This window comes from Bos mutus, chromosome 8 (genome assembly GCF_027580195.1).
Source record: "Bos mutus isolate GX-2022 chromosome 8, NWIPB_WYAK_1.1, whole genome shotgun sequence".
Taxonomy (NCBI): Eukaryota; Metazoa; Chordata; class Mammalia; order Artiodactyla; family Bovidae; genus Bos; species Bos mutus.
In genome coordinates this window covers 31,282,758-31,305,790 of record NC_091624.1, presented here as the reverse complement: position 1 = coordinate 31,305,790, position 23,033 = coordinate 31,282,758, and the positions used below count along the sequence as shown (strand labels likewise).

Below are 23,033 nucleotides of genomic sequence, written 5' to 3'. Positions count from 1 at the left end.
GTGCTGTTATTGACACACGAAAGGCTTTTTTTTTTAACTGCTCCAAAGTATTCCAGGTTATGGATATTCCATGACTGACTAACCACTTGTTTGGACATGTTGATAATTTCTAGTTTTTTGCTTTTACAAACCATACCGTGTGGACTAGTCTTACCTTACACTTACCATTAGTGCACAGCATATTAAATGTAAGGCCTCAATAGAGTATTGAGTACAGAGCTGCTCTCCCAGCTACTCGTCCTATTTTACATCCAGGTGTGTGTTGGGCTTCAAACTCGGCGACTCCTCCATCCCCTGCCACCTCTAGTCCCCAGCATGGTGCCATTCTCCACCCAGGAGGGAAAAGTCCTTCTCCGTTCCCACAGACCATCTGCTCCTCTTTGAGTCATAAGAGGAAACGATCCTTCCCATCTTTTCAGCATACGGCTCCACACATGCTGTCAGTGTTCAAAGCGTGCTTCTAACCTCCCCTTGTCAAGTGAAGTCATATGTGTTTCATTTGCCTCTTTCTGAGATAAAGTCATGGAGTTTTTGTTTTGTTTTGACATTACCAAAAAGTTTTCCATAGCAGACTGACAGCTGGTATTCTGTTACGATCACCCTGGCCCTGAACAGTGAGAGGCCCCTTTTATCCTGGTTTATGAGGATACTAGTTCAGGTATGTTGCATTCACCTCTCAAAGACAACACTGTACAAAAAGTAACGAGAACCTTGTATTGCTTTGATACGATGCTCTTTAGCTAAGCCGAGCCCCAAATATAAGTGGTTGAATAAAATTCAGTTATGGTTCCTCTAATTCATTTAGGGTTTTTTTGTTTGTTTTACATCAAAATCACCCCTTATGGATTTAGTGAGGCTAAGGCTGCCGAAATCAGATTGATTATATTCTTTGCAACCAAAGATGGAGAAGTTCTATACAGTTAACAAAAACAAGACCAGGAGCTGACTGTGGCTCAGACCATGAACTCCTTATTGCCAAATTCAGACTGAAATTGAAGAAAGTAGGGAAAACCACTAGACCATTCAGGTATGACCTAAATCAAATCCCTTATGATTATACAGTGGAAGTGAGAAATAGATTTAAGGGCCTAGATCTGATAGATAGAGTGCCTGATGAACTATGGACTGAGGTTCATGACATTGTACAGGAGACAGGGATCAAGACCATCCCCATGGAAAAGAAATGCAAAAAAGCAAACTGGCTGTCTGGGGAGGCCTTACAAATAGCTGTGAAAAGAAGAGAAGTGAAAAGCAAAGGAGAAAAGGAAAGATATAAGCATCTGAATGCAGAGTTCCAAAGAATAGCAAGAAGAGATAAGAAAGCCTTCCTCGGTGATCAATGCAAAGAAATAGAGGAAAACAATAGAATGGGAAAGACTAGAGATCTCTTCAAGAAAATTAGAAATACCAAAGGAACATTTCATGCAAAGATGGGCTCAATAAAGGACAGAAATGGTATGGACCTAACAGAAGCAGAAGATATTAAGAAGAAGTGGCAAGAATACACAGAAGAACTGTACAAAAAAGATCTTCACAACCCAGATAAGCACGATGGTGTGATCACTCACCTAGAGCCAGATATCCTGGACCTTAGAAAGCATCACTACGAACAAAGCGAGTGGAGGTGATGGAATTCCAGTTGAGCTATTTCAAATCCTGAAAGATGATGCTGTGAAAGTGCTGCACTCGACATGCCAGCAAATTTAGAAAACTCAGCAGTGGCAACAGGACTGGAAAAGGTCAGTTTTCATTCCAATCCCAAAGACAATACCAAAGAATGCTCAAACTACAGCACAATTGCACTCATCTCACATGCTAGTAAAGTAATGCTCAAAATTCTCCAAGCCAGGCTTTGGCAATACGTGAACCATGAACTTCCAGATGTTCAAGCTGGTTTTAGAAAAGGCAGAGGAACCAGAGACCCAATTGCCAACATCCGCTGAATCATCAAAAAAGCAAGAGAGTTCCAGAAAAACATCTATTTCTGCTTTATTGACTATGCCAAAGCCTTTGACTGTGTGGATCACAATAAACTGTGGAAAATTCTGAAAGAGATTGAAATACCAGACCACCTGACCTGCCTCTTGAGAAACTTATATGCAGGTCAGGAAGCAACAGTTAGAACTGGACATGGAACAACAGACTGGTTCCAAATAGGACAAGGAGTACGTCAAGCTGTATATTGTCACCCTGCTTATTTAACTTGTATGCAGAGTACATCATGAGAAATGCTCGGCTGGAAGAAGCACAAGCTAGAATCAAGATTGCGGGGAGAAATATCAATAACCTTGGATATGCAGATGACACCACCCTTATGGCAGAAAGTGAAGAGGAACTAAAAAGCCTCTTGATGAAGGTGAAAAGGAGAGTGAAAAAGTTGGCTTAAATCTCAACATTCAGAAAACGAAGATCATGGCATCTGGTCCCATCAGTTCATGACAAATAGATGGGGAAACAGTGGAAACAGTGCCAGACTTTATTTTGGGGGGCTCCAAAATCACTGCAGATGGTGACTGCAGCCATGAAATTAAAAGATGCTTACTCCTTGGAAGAAAAGTTATGACCAACCTAGATAGCATATTCAAAAGCAGAGACATTACTTTGCCAACAAAGGTCTGTCTAGTCAAGGCTATGGTTTTTCCCATGGTCATGTATGGATGTGAGAGTTGGACTGTGAAGAAAGCTGAGTGCCAAAGAATTGATGCTTTTGAACTGTGGTGTTGGAGAAGACTCTTGAGAGTCCCTTGGACTGCAAGGAGATCCAACCAGTCCATTCTGAAGGAGATCAGCCCTGGGATTTCTTTGGAAGGAATGATGCTAAAGCTGAAACTCCAGTACTTTGGCCACCTCATGCGAAGAGTTGACTCATTGGAAAAGACTCTGATGGTGGGAGGGATTGGGGCAGGAGGAGAAGGGGACGACAGAGGATGAGATGGCTGTATGGCATCACTGACTCGATGGATGTGAGTCTGAGTGAACTCTGGGAGTTGGTGATGGACAGGGAGGCCTGGCATGCTGCAATTCATGGGGTCGCAAAGAGTCAGACATGACTGAGCGACTGAACTGAACTGAAGGCTGCATAGCGATTGATCTTCCCTCATAGCTCAGTGGATAAAGAATATGCCTAAAAGGCAAGAGACCAGGGTCCTATTCCTGTATTGGGAAGATCCCCTGGAGAAGAAAATGGCAACCCACTCCAGTATTCTTGCTTCGAGAATCCCATGGACAGAGGAGCCTGGCAGGCTACAGTCCATGGTGTCAGAGTTGGACATGAGTTAGTGACTAAGCCACCACCACCAACAAGGCTGCCTAGCAAACCTACTAACTCCATTATACTGGAGGAATGATGTTTTACTTCTAAATGCTGCAGCTTAAATATACTCTGGGCTCTCTTACCTCATAAAATCATGGACTATTAGGTCAGAAAGGACCTTAAAAGTGGTTTTGCCTAACCTTCTATATCCCTGACAGCCACCCAGCTTCTACCTGAATATTCCGAGGGTTCTGTCCTCACCGCTCCTGTGGGAACTGCTTGTCTTGGAACAGCCTTCCTTAGCTTAGGCTGGAGACTGCCTGCATATAGAGTCTGTCCTCTTAGCCCTCATCTCCAGAGTTGCACAGGATTTGCCCCTTCTCCCCCAAACAATCCATGTATCTGTAGACTGTGGTCTTTCCTTTCCTCATCGCTAGGTCTCAGGGTTGGGCGCACACTTCCTTCCTTGAGTGTAGTTCTTTGCTGTTCTCTTTGTTGACAGTGGCCTTCTCCAGTGGACACCTGAACTGAATACAGCGCTCTATTTGAGGTCACACCTGTGAAGAGTGCCCTGGCACTATTATTGCTCCCCTTCATCTGGATAACTCAGAAAAGAAAGGACAGCTATTAGTAGAGTTAGTTGAAGGCACTCACATGTAGACCATTATTGTTGTTCAGTCACCAAGTTGTGTCTGACTCTTCATGACCCCATGGACTGCAGCACGCCAGGCTTCCCTGTCCCTCACCATCTCCCGGGGTTTGCCCAAGTTCGTGTCCATTGAATCAGTGATGCCATCCCACCATCTCATCCTCTGTCAGTATCTTCTCCTGCCTTCAATCTTTCTCAGCATTAGGGTCTTTTCCAGTGAGTCAGCTCTTTGCATCAGGTGGCCAAAGTATTGAACATATTCCATTTTTAAACCTGGTATTATACACCTTCTCAGGGCAGTCTTACCATTCCAGTTCAGTTCAGTTGCACAGTCGTATCCTACTCTTTGCGACCCCATGAATCACAGCACGCCAGGCCTCCCTGTCCATCACCAATACCCGGAGTTCACTCAAACCCATATCCATCGAGTTGGTGATGCCATCCAGCCATCTCATCCTCTGTTGTCCCCTTCTTCTCCTGCCCCCAATCCCTTCCAGGATCAGGGTCTTTTCCAATGAGTAACTCTTCGCATCAGGTGGACAAAGTATTGGAGTTTCAGCTTCAGCATCAGTCCCTCCAATGAACACCCAGGACTGATCTCCTTTAGGATGGACTGGTTTGATCTCCTTGCAGTCCAAGGGACTCTCAAGAGTCTTCTCCAACACCACAGTTCAAAAGCATCAATTCTTCGGTGCTCAGCTTTCTTCACAGTCCAACTCTCACATCCATACATGACTAGTGGAAAAACCATAGCCTTGACTAGACAGACCTTTGTTGCCAAAGTAATGTCTCTGCTTTTGAATATGCTATGTAGGTTGGTCATAACTTTCCTTCCAAGGAGTAAGCGTCTTTTAATTTCATGGCTGCAATGACCATCTGCAGTGATTTTGGAGCCCAAAAAAATAAAGTCTGACACTGTTTCTACTGTTTCCCCATCTATTTCCCATGAAGTGATGGGACCAGATGCCATGATCTTCATTTTCTGAATGTTGAGCTTTAAGCCAACTTTTTCACTGTCCTCTTTCACTTTCATCAAGAGGCTTTTTAGTTCCTCTTCACTTTCTGCCATAAGGGTGGTGTCATCTGCATATCCAAGGTTATTGATATTTCTCCCGGCAGTCTTGATTCCAGCTTGTGCTTCTTCCAGCCCAGCGTTTCTCATGATGTCCTCTGCATATAAGTTAAATAAGCAGGGTGACAATATATAGCCTTGACGTACTCCTTGTCCTATTTGGAACCAGTCTGTGGTTCCATGTCCAGTTTTAACTGTTGCTTCCTGACCTGCATACAGATTTCTCAAGAGGCAGATCAGGTGGTCTGGTATTCCTCTCTCTTTCAGAATTTTCCACAGTTTGTTGTGATCCACACAGTCAAAGGCTTTGGCATAGTCAATAAAGCCTTGACTTAATTGAAAAAGCGGATTCCTATGCATATTTTTTTCCTTAGTTACATTCATTGAGTGCTTCCAATGTACTAAACACTATTCTAAGCACTCTACATACACTTAATTAATCCTCAAAATGGCTCTAGGTACCAGTACAGTCTTCCTCCCCATTTGACGAAAGAGGAAACAGTAAGCGTTTAGCAAGGGACCAGCTTTCTGCCTCTAGGAAGAGGCAGAGCCAGGATGAAAGCAGACGCAAGTCGGGCTCCAGAGCCCTCTCTCCCTGCTGTCTGTCCCGATCCCCAGCAGGATTCCCTGTTAATTCTCATCGCTCCTATTGATCTCATCTACTATTCGTTTATTGTTTTGGAAAGCCACATCATCACCTCTTGCTGCCTGTTGAGTTTACAGACAATTTAATATACCAAATCTTTTTCATAGTTAAATACTTTTAAAAGCTTCTTTGTCCTTCTTGATTGTTGTTTTTATTAATTTCAGATCCTCATTCCAGCCTGTGGTTTCTGTTTTTGACTGCAGATGCTATAAGTCAACCAGTTAGACTTCCATACTCAACTTATTTGCAAATTTATTAAGCCAGTAAGTCATCATTCCTTGGAAGGACTCCCTCCCGGTTATACCAAGTAATTAATCAACAGCCTTGAGGTTCTGTTTTTTAACCTTCTGCAAAGCTATGACACAGCCGCCATGTGCTCACCACTACCTCCATCTTGGCAGCTGCCTTAGAGAAGTCAGGATGCTGATACCCACAGTGAATTTCTGGAAGTTGCCCTCAAGATCCCATGCTACCTCCTTGCAGCCCATCATTTTCTAACTGCTCACAAGCTATTTGTTCGATACACGGTCACAGGCTTTGCTTCCCCTCCTCTCATTCCCTCTTCCTTTGCAAAATCGGAATGACGTTTGTCTATCTCCGTCAGTCCCCTTCCTATTGTCTCCATGATTTGATGTTTCCAGAGGCCTGTGATTGCAGGTGGAAGCTTTCTGAGCTGTGGCATGCCCCTCAGCTGGCCTGGAGTCAGAACTTCTCTAAATGGTGAAGTCACCCTGTCCACTGATACCAAGAATCAGTTCTCAAATATGAAACATTGGTTGCCACATAACAATGCTTGTTCCACCATGTATAGCTTGAAAATTATTTTCCTGGGCAGAAAGGTTGAAGCAAAGTGGGAGTCGAGTAGTTCTGTTCATCCTGTCACCTCTTAACACTTGGTTTTCTTTAGACTCTACACATTGGTGCAAAAGCCCTTTTTATTGTCCTGGGCATTCTTTCTCCCTTAGCACGAACTCATTCGGAATGTCTACCTTTCTGACAATGAATTTCCAGCTCCCCAGCTCTTGTAGATAGCTTCCTCCAGCATCCCCCTTTCCTCTTTTGTACATGCCCTCTTACAACACCCTCTTATCCTGGGCACGCTTTGCTCATTTGCTTCTTCATCTCCTTTGAAAACTGCAAATTACCTCTTGGTGTGCTGAATATGAAGATATACTGCACAGACTAATTATATTAATCCATTCTTTTTTTTTTTTTTTTTTTTTTTTTGGGGATTTCGTTCTTAGAAAGGAATTTCTGATTTATGGCCATTCAAAACTCAAGCACTATTTTGGTGTTTTATTAATGCTCATTACTTCCTGCTTTTCTAAGTTTTTTCTTTCATTTCCCTGCCCTGCTTATCAAAATGTGCAGAGTTTTTTGTGTTTTCCACAGTTCTGCTATCTACAGACTCTTTTCTCATCGCCCTCATCAGCAGCTGACCTCTCTTGCTCTGTGAACCAACCACTGGCTTCTTTCACCCTCAGGGGACAAAATATACCTTCTTCACTTTCCTGTGGCTCCCTGGAGAGGTGCCTCTTTCTGTCTTAAATCATTTTATCAATTGCCTTTTTCAACACTGGCATGATAGCCTGCTGTGTCTGCTATAGGATAATGGTCCCTGATGGGGAAAAACCTTCATGCTGGGTAGCTGTTAAATCCACTGTGAAAAACACACAGATAATCAAACTTTGGCCAAACACCAGAAGCTTCGACATGGTACAACTTCATTAGTTAAAGGTGTGCACAAACTTCTGTCCTAGCCTCTTCGGTAACACTGTCCAAAGGCAAGGCAATGGCGAGCGTTCATTATGCGGCACATTTTATAGGTGGAAAAATTGTTGCAGAAACAAAGGAGAAGACCATACAATTCCTGTACTTTCAATCATTCTGCCACCATTTCTCACCCAGAATTTTACTAATCTCTTCACAGAGTGATATAGACTATAGGGGGTTGTGGGGGTCAGGGAGTGTCAGGAATATGCCCAGACCTAGCTTACTAGAATTTTAAGCAATACCTGAATTTTTTTTTTCAATTTGTTTTCTGATGATGATACAGCAAGGAGCGGGCTTACAGATCAGCCACAGGAGGGTTTACACTCCAAATCAGGAGTATCTGAGCAGGTGGTACTAGTGGTAAAGAACCTGCCTGCCAATGCAGGAGATGTAAGAAATGCACGTTTGATCCTTGGATCGGGAAGATCCCCTGGAGAAGGAAATGGCATCCCACTCCAGTATTCTTGCCTGGAGAATCCCATGGACAGAGGAGCCTGGTGGGCTACAGTCCACAGCGTTGCAAAGAGTCAGACACAACTGAGCAACTAACACTAACTAACATAAAAAGAAGGCATGGGGCTACATATATGTGCTTCATCAATTAAAAACAAATTTTATTTTCAAATAATTTCAGATGTGCAAATAACTACTAAAATGATAGAGCCCCTGTGTATCCTTTCTCCTGCTCCCCAGTAATAGCATTGTACAATGTGACTATAGGGTGATGTCTTTCTAATGTCTTTGCCTGTCAGAGGAAGGCTTAGCTGGCACGCCTGACCCCAACCAGTATTCACTATGATGAGACTGTGCACGCGTGCTAAGTCACTTAAGTTGTGTCAACGCTTTGCGACACTATGGACTGTAGCCCGCCAGGCTTCTCTGTCCATTGGATTCTCCAGGCAAGAATACTGGAGAGGGTTGCTGTGCCCTCCTCCAAGGGATCTTCCCGACCCAGAGATGGAACCCGTGCCTCCTACAGCTCCTGCATTGCAGGCAGATTCTTTACCGCTCAGCCACCTTAGCTTTGTTTATATTGTGGTTGGGCTTCCCAGGCGACAATTGTGGTAAAGAACCCACCTGCCAATGCAGGAGATGTAAGAGGCGTGAGTTCCATCCCTGGGTCGGGAAGATCCCCTGGAGGAGGTCATGGCAACCCACTCCAGTATTCTTGCCTGGAGAATCCAATGGACAGAGAAGCCTGGCAGGCTACAGTTCATAATGTCGCAAAGAGTTGGACACGACTGAAGCAACAGCATGCACGCACGCATACTGTGCTTACAAAATGCCAATAGGCCTCTGGCTAAGTGCTTTTAGACACTTAGACACTTTAGACACAGTCACTACCACTGCCCCCTTTTTACAGATGAAAACTGGGCTTACGTGAGTCACGGTGTTGCCTGACTCACTCAAGATTACATGGCATGTAAGTGGCAGAGTCACGATTCTTAACCAGGGTGTTAGCTGCTTCCCTGGGAGATGTCACGTGTGTATTCGAGGCTCAGAATTCTCCAGGGGTCTTCACAAAGGTGGTTTTTAACATCCTCCACTACTTCAGGGTGAGTGATGCCCTGCCACCAGACTGTCAGACACCCGTGGGGTAGCTGCCACTGATAGAGCAGGGATGTTGGGATGCTGATCAACCCCTTTCGGTCTCATTTCTGGGATGCTTTGTCCCTGGCTGAAGCACCGCAGTAGCAGGTTTACAGATGAAGCTGTGTTGTGGCTCTTACTTTCATGCCAAGGAGTACAAGGCTGAGAGCACTGGCAGATGGCCCATCTGGGCTGTGGCAGAGCAGTAGGTGTTGAGACCCAAGCTGACATGCTTGAGCACCTTTAGGAGGCCTTTTCTCAAATCCCACCATTGGCAATCATCCTGCAGAATTGGTTCTTTGTTCAGGAGATTTGATTCCAAATCCAATCATGTATCAAATATCACTGTCATCTGACAGCTTTTTAAATGTCTATATTGCTTCTGAGAGTGAGTGGAAAAGTGAGGAGGTGGGCAGGGAAAGGTCATGCCAATCTCGGTTGTTACATTTGGTGCCAGGTACAACAGAAACCAAGAGCATTTAAGCCCAAACGACCTTGGTAACTTGATCTCTCACATTCCATGTATTCCAGCCAAGGAAATAAACACTGGTGTAAAATGTTGAAGAGATGCTTAACACTTTTATGTTACAAAGTGCTTTTACATTATCTGAGCCTCATCACACTCTTTACAGGTGAGAAAATTGAGCTTCAGGGAGAGGAAACATGTTGTCAAAGATTCTCCACTTAGTATTTGGCACAATTGAGGTGGGGGCCTCAGAAAGCAGCAAAGACTTCGGTGTTCCATGGACCTGGGTTCCAGCCTCACTTCTGCCACTACTAGCTTTGTGGTTGTCTCCAGGCCTCACTTTCCTCCACTTTTAAATGGGCATCATCACAGTACCTACCCCATTAGGTTCTTGTAAGGGTACAAGTACGTGATACATAAAAAGCTAGACAGGATAACAGGAATGGTAGCTATTAGTATTAGTTCAATTCTCCATCCATTAGCAATGAATCTGGCTTCAGCTAATGGAATAGTCAAGCAATGTTGACTTAAAAACAAATGGGAGTTACTTTCTCTTACAGTAAGTGTGGAGGCAGGTAGTCTTGGAAGACTGTTTACCTTCTTTCATTCCATCCCAGTCTCCACAGCATGTTGATTTGCTGCCTCATGGTTGCAGAGTGGCAGCTGCAGTTCCATCCACCATGTTTGGGGGATATTTCCCCTTTAGTAAAGAAAGCAAAAGCTTTCCCAAAACCTCACTACCAACCACAGCAGACATCTGTTTTTTTCTCATTGTCCTGAACTGTGTCTTCCGATTCTCGGTAACTGCAAGGACACTTGGAAAGTGAGTGTTTGACTTTTCAGACTTAATAGTACAAGTGGCAGTGAAGAAGATAGATGAGAATAGGAGATTAGGCCACAGTTCCTGCTGCCTCTTACAATGTCATTAACATTTGTTTTGTTTAACTAGTCCTTAGGTGTAGAGAGCTTAGTTAACCCTAATCGTGTGTTCATGGCACGTGAACAGCAAAGCCCCTTTTCTGGACTAAGTCCATCTTATTTTCACAAAATGTGTACTATTTCATGTGCATCTATTTTTTCTTAACTTTTTTTTATTGAAATACATATACACTAGAGTGCACAGATATTTCTAGATGGCCCAATAGATTTTTGCTATTTATCTTCATTAAAGCACCACTCAGATTAGCATAGAATATTCCCACAATCCCAGAAACTTTTCTCTGTTTTCCCTACTCTGTTTATACTTTCTCCCAAAGGTAACCTTTATTCTGATCTGTATCCTTGTAGATCTGTTTTACATGTTCTTTGACTTCACTTAACTGGAGTTGTACACTTGTATGTAGCCTGTAGAATCTCATGCACAGGGAGCCTGGCAGGCTACAGTCCATTGTGTCACATAGAGTTGGACACGACTGAAGTGTGACGTGGCATGCACACACATGTAGTCTTTTTGGGTGTGACAGTTCATTCACCTGTGAGACTCACCTGTTATTGTAGGTAGTGGTAGTTCATTTGTTTACTGCTCTCTATGCTTTGTCTCCCTGCACAGACTTGGAGTAAGTGGTCTTATGAGAACCAGAATAGCACAGACATGGAAGTCATCCCTTTTCCACTCATGGAGTATCTTTTCTTTATAAAACCACCCACTTTGATTTCTCACGAAGCTCGCCTGGGCACTGCTCTCTCCAGCACCATGTCTACTTTCAAAGGAATCTCTTGGGGACTTGTACATTTGCCTTGGATGCTCTCAGCATAAAAGCATTTTCTTGAACACTTGGAGAGGGTGGAAGAGGAGCGTAAGAGAGCAGTGCTTCCTGAAAGGACGTTTTTAGTCAAAGGAAAGAAGTGCCAACGCAAGTCGTCATTTGAAACTTGAGCCTGGAAGCCAGCCTTTGGAGCAGAGATTTAGGTTGGTCTTCTAGTGTTCTCCCCTTCTAACGGTCTCCATTTAGGGCTCAAGGGCAAAAGAAACAACAACTCTGTCTGTCTTGGGGGTGGGAAAACTGGTTTGAATTCAGGCTGACTCTGAGAAGTCTTCCTTCCCCCCAAGGCTCTGGCTGGTGGGCTTTCCTATCAAAGCCAGCACGGCTTTCTTTATAAAATAAACATTCAACTCCGGGAAAAACTTGAGAGCAGGAGTAAAGCTAATGCTTTTCAGTGGAGTCTTAAATGAAGATGAAAGGGACTAAACAGTTATTCCTGCAAGTATGGTCATGTCTAGGAATCCAGTAGAAAAATTCAGACTATGCACATTCACTCTAGTGGCTGGTCGTCGTCATCTCTCTTTAGGTATCTGCTGGTTCTGAGCCTTGTGTCTGCTGGGATAATGAATTCGAATATTCAGCAGAGACTTAATCATGGATTCTTTGCTAGGCAGCTGGAGCACACTGCAAAGGGACTAGTTTGGCAGTTGGGTCATCTTCGGGCACTGCTGTTCAGATCCAGTACCCTTCCGTTTTTGTGTCGGTGGGCACAGAGGATTAAGGGCATGAACCATTGAAATCTACTGCCTCCAACGTCTGATGACCAACCTTGAATTCAGCAAGACTTACTGCTAATGACTTTAGAAAGTTTTATTAAGTTATTGAGTAATGTATCCCTTGCCCTCATGAAGGGCTTTTCATATGTTATTTCAATTATTCCCCACAGGCCCTGGGGAGATAGGTAAAGTTGTTCCCATTTTTGCAAATCAATAAATTGAGGATTAGAGAATTTAAGTTACCTGCTAATAAGTAACAGGTAATAAGGAGTAGGTTTGAGAGTTAACACTAAGTCTTTCAGATTACAAAGACTGTATACTTTGTAAGATCAACTAGCTTTTAAAAATAACCCCTCCATATATATATATATATACAGTGAAATACTACTCAGCCATAAAAGATGAAAAAATGCCATTTGCAGCAACATGGATGCAACTAGAGATTATTATACTAAGTGAGGTAAGTCAGAAAGAAAGACAAATACCATATAATATTACTTATATACAGAATCTGGAGAAGGCAATGGCACCCCACTCCAGTACTCTTGCCTGGAAAATCCCGTGGGCGGAGGAGCCTGGTAGGCTGCAGTCCATGGGGTCGCTAAGAGTCAGACACAACTGAGCAACTTCACTTTCACTTTTCACTTTGATGCATTGGAGAAGGAAATGGCAACCCACTCCAGTGTTCTTGCCTGGAGAGTCCCAGGGATGGGGGAGTCTGGTGGGCTGCCGTCTCTGGGGTCGCACAGAGTCGGACACGACTGAAGCGACTTAGCAGTAGTAGTGGTATATACAGAATCTCAAGTGTGACGCAAATGAACTTATCTATGAATCAGAAAGAGACTCACGATACATAGAACAGACTTGTGGCTGCCAAGGAGAGTAGGGAGGGAAGAACTGGGAGTTTGGGTTCGTAGGTGCAAACTATTATCTATAGAATGGATAAACAACAAGATGCTATTGTATAGCATAGGGAACTGTATTTAATATCCTGTAATTAAACCATAGTGGAAAAGAATATGAAAAAAATATATATGTGTGTATAACTGAATCACTTTGCTGTATAGCAGACATTAACACGCATTGTAAGTCAACTCGATGTCAATAAAATACATTTTAAAACAACAAAAATCAAATATATAACTAAAAGTAAAAATAACCTCTTGCCTTTCTGATGTGCCAGCCCTTGCCTTCCCCTCACCCCAGCACATGCTCTTCAGAGTTTGTCCAATAAGTGACTGGTTGTCGAACAGCTAAAAGCTGTAAATGCTTTGTCACTTACTTTGAATTTAGTTGTTGAATTGTCACTGTAACACAATTATATTTTATTAAGGAAATTTTTAAAAATATTTAAAACTGTAGAGCTTAATGGAAAACACTCTGATGGATAGTAAGAAGACTGGTTTCAATCCTTAATGTCACCATGAATCAAAACAAGCTGTGAGACCTTGGATACAGACTTAATTTCTGGGTGCCCATTTCTCTCATTTGTGAAATGAGGAGGTTAAAGTATGTGATTACTAATGTCTCTCTCTGTTCTAAAAACATGGGCCTCTAAGCCTCTTCTTGTTTTGCTTTTGTGATTCTAAAATGGCTTCAGAGTACAAATATTTCTTAAAGGAGCCTTAATTACTAAATGCAAATCAAGAGAAGTGGATAACATTGGGGCTTTCAGAATTTTTTGGAATATATAAGTTCTTTACTCTTCCAAGCAAAGCTACATTTTCCACTGTGTTTCCCAGTCCAACATTCCCACCAAAAGAAAAGTGTATAGTTTCTTAAATAATTCATATTGGAACTTAGATTCCTTGAGGGTCTGGCAAGCGTTAATCTTGGATAAGGTGATGTAAAATATTGCCAATAGCCAACCTCAGGTTGCCAACCCAAAATATAAGTCCCTCCTTGTTCAGTATATGAATTTATAACGTAAACCATTTAAAATTCTACCTGGCACTATTGAATAGAATTGACACTGTTGGGCAACTCTGTAAAGAAGAAATAAGGCAATATTGTGGTCCAAGTAGTTAAGAATATGCTATACTTAAAGAAAATTTTACTGCATCATTTCAGACCCAATAAAGAAAAAACTGGCCACGTGAGTGACTCAGGATCGTCTGTCATCAGACATGGGCTTAATCCGGAGAAGGTCTTCATGCAGGTTCATTACTTAAAGGTAAGCCTCTCTGAGTGACAAAAGCCAGGACTTTTTAGATTTTACATGTGAACAGTGAAGGTTAGTAACAAGGTTGGGGCAAAACAAACATATCGTCAACATTGTAAATGACATTTGATTGAGCAGATTCTGATCGTCCAACAATTAAAGCATTTCACGCCCAGCATGAAGCATGAATCAAAGGAAGGGGAACTGTTCCCTTCCCTGTACCTCCCTTCTCCCCGCTTCACGTCAGCTTTGAAGAGCAGAGTCTTAAAATTGCTGTCAGGTTCCTACTAGAAGACAGAGTGATTTTTTTTAAGTATTTTAATTTGTAAAATCCTTTTCTGATAGCTAAAGGAGAGAGGAGCTGGGCCCCTTTTCCCTATTTGTCCGTAATGGACATCCAGGTTTCATGTAAGCTAAGGGCAAATGAGACAGTGACAAATGGGTTGAAACACAGTAGTTGTTCTTTAAGCTCCAAACCCAGCCCTACTAGTAACAATGCAAAGGGCTGCCTGGGCAGGTCAGTCCAAACCTTCTAGGTGAGCATAAGCTGCTGGTGGGTAAGTTGATTTTCTAAGTATTTTTCTGATGAACCCATGATGGGCATCTTTTTTTCTCCTTCCTTCCTTCTAGGGCTATTTCCTTCTCCGGTTCCTTGCCAAAAGACTTGGAGAGGACACCTATTTTTCATTTTTAAGGAAGTTTGTGCACACTTTCCATGGGCAGCTGATTCTTTCTCAGGTAATTAGTGAGTCCTCTTGACTCCATGATATACAGCTGGAGAGGGTGTGGCATGTGGTAACTAGATTGTGTACTAAAAAGTAGGGAAAAGATTTACATTTCAGTGCAATAGGAAAAATAGGAAGTTAATGAAGTGGACACAGAAGTGTTTCTGGGAGGGTCATCACCCGGTCTTTTAGGACAGGCTGTAATCCAGAACTGTCCTGTGTGCACAGGGCTGTGGGTAGTTGCACCTGAAGTGAACTTGAAAACCAAAAACAAAGCGATTTGCACTCTCTCCTCCACCTGGAATGAGCTTTGCAAGGTGGGCTCTTTCTCGTCCTCTGTCTTAGCTTCAACACCACAATCCCAGAGTCCCTCTCGCGGAACAGAAATGCGTCCACCCTGTTCTTCTCTCCCCGCTGCCCTTTTCATTGTCTTCATTGCCATCACCATTCTTCATAATTATATTTTCCTTTCCGGATTCATTTGTTTCTTTTCTCTCCCTTCCATTCTGTGCGTAAGCTCAATAAGGCCAGTCCATGCTCTTCATTTCACCAGTCACTGATTCACACACAGTATGTGCACCATATGTGTTTGATAAATAGTTTAAAAACAAGATACGCTGAAATGTTCAGACAGCCTGGCCTGTCAGAGAGAGCCTCTGTCAGTTTAGCCAGGTGTTAGGTTGAGCTGCACATTGCGAGAAAGTTATCAAAGAGGCAGAGGCGCTGAAAACAGCACTCGTAGCTGATGGAGAATAAAGGATGCAGTCTCAGCACAGATTGGACGGTTGTGTTTTTGTGTGTGTGTGTGTGTGTGACAATTGTGCTCATATACAGTTTTGAAGTCAAATTGTGCACAATGTTAGATGCAAAGGGTGTGCATGTGTAATCCAAACACACATGCAAGGAATAGCATGAGTGTAACACGACGAGATAGCTGTTCCGTGTCTCCACACTCTTTTTATTCTTTGGTTGAGATAAAGGGGCGTAATTCTAAACATGTATTAGGAAAGGGAGCTTGAAAACTGGCTCAGGAGTCTTATATGGTTGGGGACTGACCCACCCAAACCTCTTCTCTCCAAGATACTGCAGAGTTGAAGGAGTGCGTTAGGTTTACCGTGGCCATTCTCGTAACAGCTTTGCGTGGAACACTTAATGCTCCCTCTACCAAACTTTCCATTTTACTTTTGTTTAACTCTTTTGAATTATAGCTTTATTGTTTTCTCATAACAGCCTTATTGAGATACAATTCACATACCATAAAATTCACCCTTTTAAAGTGTTCCAGTCAGTCAGTAGTTTTTAGTATATCCATAACATTGTGCAACCATTGCTGCTGATTCCAGAACACTTTTATCACCCCAAAAGAGATCCCACACCTATTAGCAGTCACTGCCCAACTTCCACCTCCCCCCAAGTTGTACACAACCAATCACCCACTTTCTGGCTCTATGGATTTGCCTATTCTGGACATTCCGTATAAATGGAGTCACATGATATGTGGCCTTGTGTGACTGGCTTCTTTCATTTAACATATTTTCAAAGTTCATGTTGTAGCAGGTATCAGTACTTCATTTCTCTTTTTTAATTTTATTTTCTAACCTCTTAAATTGTGATGAAATATACATAAGAAAATTATCATTTAAACCATTTTAAGTGTATAGGTAATGCATTAAGTACATTCACATTGTTGTCAACTATTACCATCATATGTCTCCAGAACATTTTAATCTTCCCCAAATGAAACTTGTATCCATTAAACAATAACTCCACATTCTTCCCTCCCCTCAGCCCCTAGCAACCAACATTCTATTTTCTGTCTCTGAGTTTGACTATTATAGGCACCTCATGCAAATGGAATAATATAATATTTCTCCTTTTATATCTGGTTTATTCGAGTTAACAAAATGCCTTCCAGTTTCATCCATGTTGTATAGCATGTATCAGAATTTTCTTCCTATTTGTTTTTATTTATTTAGATCTATCACATAGCTTGTGGGATCTTAGCTCTCCAACCACGGACTGAACCTGAGCCCTTGGCAGTGAAAGCACAGAGTCCTCACCATTGGATCGCCAGGGAATTAATTCCCTTAATTCTTTTTTAAGAATCAATATTTCCATAGTATACATATACTATACTGGGTTTATCCTCTCATCCATTAATTACCCCTCTTGGCTCTTGTGAATAATGTTGCTATGAACATTAGTGTACAAATATGTGTTCGAGTCCCTGCCTTCAATTCTTTCGAATATGTACTTAGAACTGGAATTGCTATATTATATACTGATTTAATTTTTTTAGTAACTGCCATGCTGTTTTTCCACAAGGGCTACATTATTTTGCCTTCTCACCAGCAGTGCACAAGGGTTCCAGTTTCTCCACATCCTTACCAGCACTTGTCATTTTATTTTTTGATAATAGCCATCATAGTGGGTGTGAATGGTATTTCACTGTGGTTTTAATTTGCATTTTTCTGGTAACTATGTTGAGGATTTTTTCATGGACTTATGGGACTTTTGTATATCTTTTTTTGAGAAATGTCTGCCTATATGCTAAATTGCTTCAGTCATGTCTGACTCTTTGCGACCCTATGCTCTGTAGCCCACCGGGCTCTTCTATCTATGGGATTCTCCAGGCAAGAATACCGCAGTGGATTGCTATGCCCTCCTCCCGGGGATCTTCCCCACCCAGGACTGAACCTGTGGCTCTTATGTCTCCTGCATTTGCAGGCAGGTTCTTTACCCACTAGCACCACCTGGGAAGCCCTAGGAGAAATATCTGTTGAGATCCTTTTCTGATTTTTCATTTGGGTTGTCTTTTATTATTGAGTTGTAAGAGTATACATTCTAGACTCAAGTTCCTTATCAGATACATAACTTAAAAATATTGTCTTGCCCAATTACTCCTATGTTTGTTCTAAGAGCTTAGTCATTCTAGTTCTTATAGTTAGGTCTCCTACCCATTTTGAGTTAATTTTGTATATGGTGTAAGGTAGATGGCTCAGCTTCATTGTTTTTTGTGTGAATATCCAGTTGTCTCACTTCCATTTTTGTCATAAAGACTAGTCTTTCCCTCCACTGAATTGTCTTGGCATCCTTGTTGAAAATCAGTTGACCGTAAATGTAAGAGTTTATTTCTGGCCTCTCAATTCTAAATTCTATTGATCTCTATTTCTGTCCTTCTGCCAGTCCCACAGTAAGTGTGGAAATTATTGCTCTTTCAACTGACACATACTCATTATAAAAAATTTAATAAACAATACAGAAAAATACAATGAATGTAAATATCATTCAAAATATCACCGTCCATAAATACTTATAATTAATAGTAGGTGAACATCATTCTAGAAGTTGCATTTCTTTTATCCATTTCTATCTTTCTATGTATGTTGTGTGTGTGTGTGTGTGTGTGTGTGTGTGTGTGTTAGTTGCTCAGTAGTGCCTGATTCTTTGCAACCCCATGGACTATAGCCCACCAGACTCCTCTGTCCATGGGGTTTTTCCAGGCAAGAATACTGGAGTGGGTTGCCATTTCCTACGTGCCTGATCATACACACATTTATAGATAGACGTATTTAGAAATAGTTTTATAAAAATAGACTATGTGCTTTTAATGAAAAAATGTTTTAAATGTTACTTTACTTGAAATTAACACATGAAAAAGAAACTAAACTGAATATAAAAGACTTTCTTGAGCTTAAGATAAATAAAGATAAAATAAAGATAAAAAATCATTTCCTAAAAGATTCTTCTACAGTTAAGAAACACAATTACAAAAAATCTTTAAGAGGTTGAAATTGTTCTTTTTTTCCTTTTGAGATATATATCTTAATTTTAGAAAGTGTCAATTTATTCTCCTATGTTAACATTAATATAAAAGATGAGGCAACCAGTAGTTATGTTTCAACTACTTTTTTCCTGGTTCTAGATTTTTCTTAATTAATATTTTTACATAGTTCATGTTTATATCATTTATATTGTGTGATGTTACTGTAATTTTCACAGTTGTATAGTCCTAGTTCTGTATTTAAAGGATTTCATTATTCACTAACAGTCATTTTACCCTGCTTCTATATTTATGAATGCTTTCTTTTGATTCAGCACTTTGTTAAATTGAAGTTCAAGTTGCTTGAGAATGTTTGCCTGTTGCCTTTATATTTGAATTACAAACTGGCTGGGTATAATATTCTTGGGTCATATTTTCATCTCCTCAGAACATTGTGGCTATTGCTCAACTGCCTTCTGGCATTAAATACTGCTGTTGAAACTTTTAAAGTCAGTCTGTTTTTTCCTCTTTATACCACTCAGATGACAGAAGAATTCTTTACCTTTGATGTTTATTAATTTAATCCAAAGTGACTTGGTGTTCATGAGTCTGCATCAGTTTTGTTTTGTTTTTTCCCTGGAAAACACTGCATCTTTAGACTCAACATCTATTCTTCCTTGTTTCAGTAAATTATCTTAATTGTATCTTTGAACACATTCATTTTTTTTTTTCCCTTACAGGATGCTGAGTTTCAAGGTTACTGGTTATTTTTGTCATACCATCATTGTCCTCCATACATGTTATTTTCTAGTTATTTGCTTCTGTCTTTTTGTTCTTCACAGAATATGTTTATCTCAAGCAGTATTATTTTTATTATTAATGTTATTGTTATAACAGTATTATTATTTTTCTTTAATGGCTATTCTTTTCCTTGATGTTTCCATTTTATTAATGCTCCTATGGTGGTATTATTTTGGTCCCTAATTTATTCCCTTTGCTTTGAAATCTCTTCCTCTCATTTTATTGTTTTGTCATCTTGTCTTTGAGTTTTCATTTCATTGAATTTATGTTCTTATTCAGTTCAGTTGCTCAGTCGTGTCCAGCTCTTTGCGACCCCATGAACTTCCCTGTCTATCACCAACTCCTGGAGTTTACCCAAACTCATGTCCATTGAGTTGGTGATGCCATCCAACCATCCCATCCTCTGTTGTCCCCTTCTCCTCCTGCTTCAATCTTTCCCAGCATCAGGGTCTTTTCACCTAACATTCCAGGTTCCTATGCAATATTGCTCTTTACAGCATGGGACCTTGCTCCTATCACCAGTCACATCCACAACTGGGTGTTGTTTTTGCTTTGGCTCTGTCTCTTTGTTCTTTCTGGAGTTATTTCTCCGCTGATCTCCAGTAGTATATTGGGTACTTACCAACCTGGGGAGTTCATCTCTCAATGTCCTATCTTTTTGCCTTTTCATACTGTTCATGGGGTTCTCAAGGCAAGAATATTGAAGTGGTTTGCCATTCCCTTCTCCAGTGGACCGTATTTTGTCAGAACTCTCCACCATGTCCCATCTGTCATGGGTGGCCCTACACGGCATGGCTTATAGTTTCATCGAGTTAGACAAGGCTGTGGTCCATGTGACTAGATTGGTTAGTTGTCTGAGATTGTGTTTTCTGTCTGTCTGTCCTTTGATGCCCTCTCTCGGTGTCTACCGTCTTACTGGGGTTTCTCTGACCCTGGACCTGGGCTATCTCCTCAAGGCTGGTCCAGCGAAGCACAGCTGCCACTTCTGACCTTGGATGTGGGATAGCTCTTCTCGGCCACTCTAATGCCATTCCATGTTATTATTATTTTCTTTTAATTTATATTTTAGTGTAAAGCATTTGTGGAGAATTTTCTTCTGTGCCTTGGATTATGTTTTCTTCAAGACTGGATTCTTTGTCTTTTACATTATGCTTCTTATTTCTAGCTCTCTCTTTATGTGGGTTTTTGCTGTATTGGTTTGCACAGTTGCCATACTTTTTTCTTGCTCATTCTCAGCATGAGTTGCACAGTCCTGATCCTGTATTTATTCTCATATGTATTGGAACATTATCTTCGATTTCTTTTGCAATTTCTCTTAGACATGTTTTTCTTCCCCTCTGAGCTCTAGTTTTAAGCTTGGATATTATGCATGGAGAGGTGGAGGAGAAGAGCTCCACTGGAGCTGCGTATAGCCTTTATTGTAAGAATTTGGCTCCGCCAACTCATGAAATTTTGTTAAAGTTTTCCCATCCAAGATTCTCTTCACCTTATTTGGGTGCTGCTTTTTCCACTGCAGGTATTCTCCCAAGTAATATTGTTCTTCCAATGCAGCTTGGAGCCCTAGAACCCATACAGTTCATAAGAGTACCATCTTCAGTTGTTTATTTCCCAGGTTTTGCTCACCTCAATTGAGCAAACATTTTCAGTCCCTCCACAGACAAAAAGAGAGGAAAAATAAAGATATTCCTATGTTTCTTCCAAATGTGTGGGTATTTGTGAGAACTTGTGGGGTTTGGGCAATTCACCAGTACCACTACAGCTAAGCATGATGGAGGGGGCGGTGCAGAGGGAGGGTTGGAGGCTGTCTTGGAATGTTATGTTTCTTTCTTTAGTTTTTTCTTTGAAGTTTATGCCACAGGCTGTACTCTTTCTTTGTTTGGTGCTGCTAGTGACATTTTTCAGAGAAGGCAATGGCACCCCACTCCAGTACTCTTGCCTGGAAAATCCCATGGACGGAAGAGCCTGGTGAGCTGCAGTCCATGGGGTCGCTAAGAGTCGGACATGACTCAGCGACTTCACTTTGACTTTTCACTTTCATGCATTGGAGAAGGAAATGGCAACCTACTCCAGTGTTCTTGCCTGGAGAATCCCAGGGACAGGGGAGCCTGGTGGGCTGCCGTCTATGGGGTCGCACAGAGTCGGACACGACTGAAGCGACTTAGCAGCAGCAGCAGTGACATTTTTGCTAACTTTTTGAAAATGGATTGTGTTTTGTTGATATTGCTAGTTAGTTTTTGATGAGGAAGGCCATGATTCAGTTTCTATACAAAGAAGGTCTTCAAATTCTTCTTTTTCCAATTGACTTTTGAATCCTTTCATTTCTGAACACCTCATCTACCCAGTACTTCAGAATTATCATCTTTCTACCTCTCAACTAAAATTGCTCTCTTGAGCAATGTCTGATTCCTGACGGTTTCATTTCTTTTCAGCATTTATCCTGCCATCACTGTCCTTATTTCAATATTTTGATTATTTGTATTGTCCCTCCTACTGTCTCCTCTCTATCACCATAGTGATTATTCATAAAACCTCTGACAGAAATTCCTAGTTCTGTGTAAATATCAAGCCAGAGTCAGTTTATCCAGGAGAAGCTACATGCATCTGCTTTTTGTTGAAAACTTTCACCGGTACTATAAAATAATTACCAAATTAACCATGTGCCAAAATTGGTGTCATTTAAAAAAATATTTTAATGCTTAATTTAGTGTTTTTAGGTGATAACCAAAATAAGCTATCTAGGGCTGACCTGGTCAGTATATAGATTATTAGGAGAATAAGAAATGAAAAAAAAAAAAAAAAAAAAAAAACTTCCCAAGGAATACATTTTTTGACTAGAGTATTGGCTTGCAACAGTTGTCAAGAATCTAGATAAAATTTCACCCCGACTCACTGTCCAAATAGCAGGAATGTTGTTATTTTTGTGTCTTTGGCTTTTATATTTTCAGGCATACTCTAGTGGTAAGAAACTAGGGCCCTAGTATTTGTTGCTAATGGACTTTGTCAGTGATCCTAGATCACATCAGTGCCTTAAGTCCTGTTAACGATCCTAGAGTCAGTCTTCAAGGAAAACCCTCCTTGTCCAATTGATAATTGTAAGTTGCTTTTATAAAAATGCCAACATGCTGAAGTAAAGAGTGAAGACAGATGAAAGAATTGAAAAGAAGTGGTAAGGAAGGAATACTCAAAAGAGACATCTTTCTTCTTAAACATTCTGTTGTGGAAAATGGGGAAAGGCTTCTATGATTAGTCCACTCCAGATGTATATGCCAATTTTTGAATTGTAGTTAAGATTATGCGTCAGTTCAGTTGCCCAATCACGTCCGACTCTGCAACTCCATGAACTGCAGCACGCCAGGCTTCCCTGTCCATCACCAACTTACGGAGTTTGCTCAAACTCATGTCCATGAGATTATGTGTATGGATGGAATAAGAAGGACCGGTTGTGTTGATTCCACTGGTGGTACAAAGACTACCCTGGTGAGACCAAGTGTCTTCTTGGATTGGATGGAGCACAGGATGGAAGAATGTTTAGCACTGTAGACAAACATTCCCTGCAGATATAGGCTTCATGTCTTAGGGATGTTTGAGGTATTGAGTTTTTGTGATTCAGTGTGATCCAGACATTACTTTGCCAACAAAGGTCCATCTAGTCAAG

General features: G+C 41.3%; 1 protein-coding gene across 15 annotated transcripts in view; it reads left to right on the top strand.

Moving 5' to 3' along the window:
• AOPEP (aminopeptidase O (putative)) overlaps nucleotides 1–23,033 on the top strand; it is a 355,565-nt gene that overhangs the window by 208,974 nt on the left and 123,558 nt on the right. For 14 of the 15 annotated variants that reach the window (XM_070375357.1, XM_070375352.1, XM_070375359.1 and 11 more), the window contains 2 exons: nucleotides 13,999–14,101; nucleotides 14,720–14,827. In XM_070375357.1, the coding sequence (XP_070231458.1) occupies nucleotides 13,999–14,101; nucleotides 14,720–14,827 (211 nt within the window). Of the gene's footprint in view, nucleotides 1–10,998; nucleotides 11,353–13,998; nucleotides 14,102–14,719; nucleotides 14,828–23,033 lie in introns of those variants that run through there. The other variant, XM_070375364.1, reaches the window with a different exon arrangement.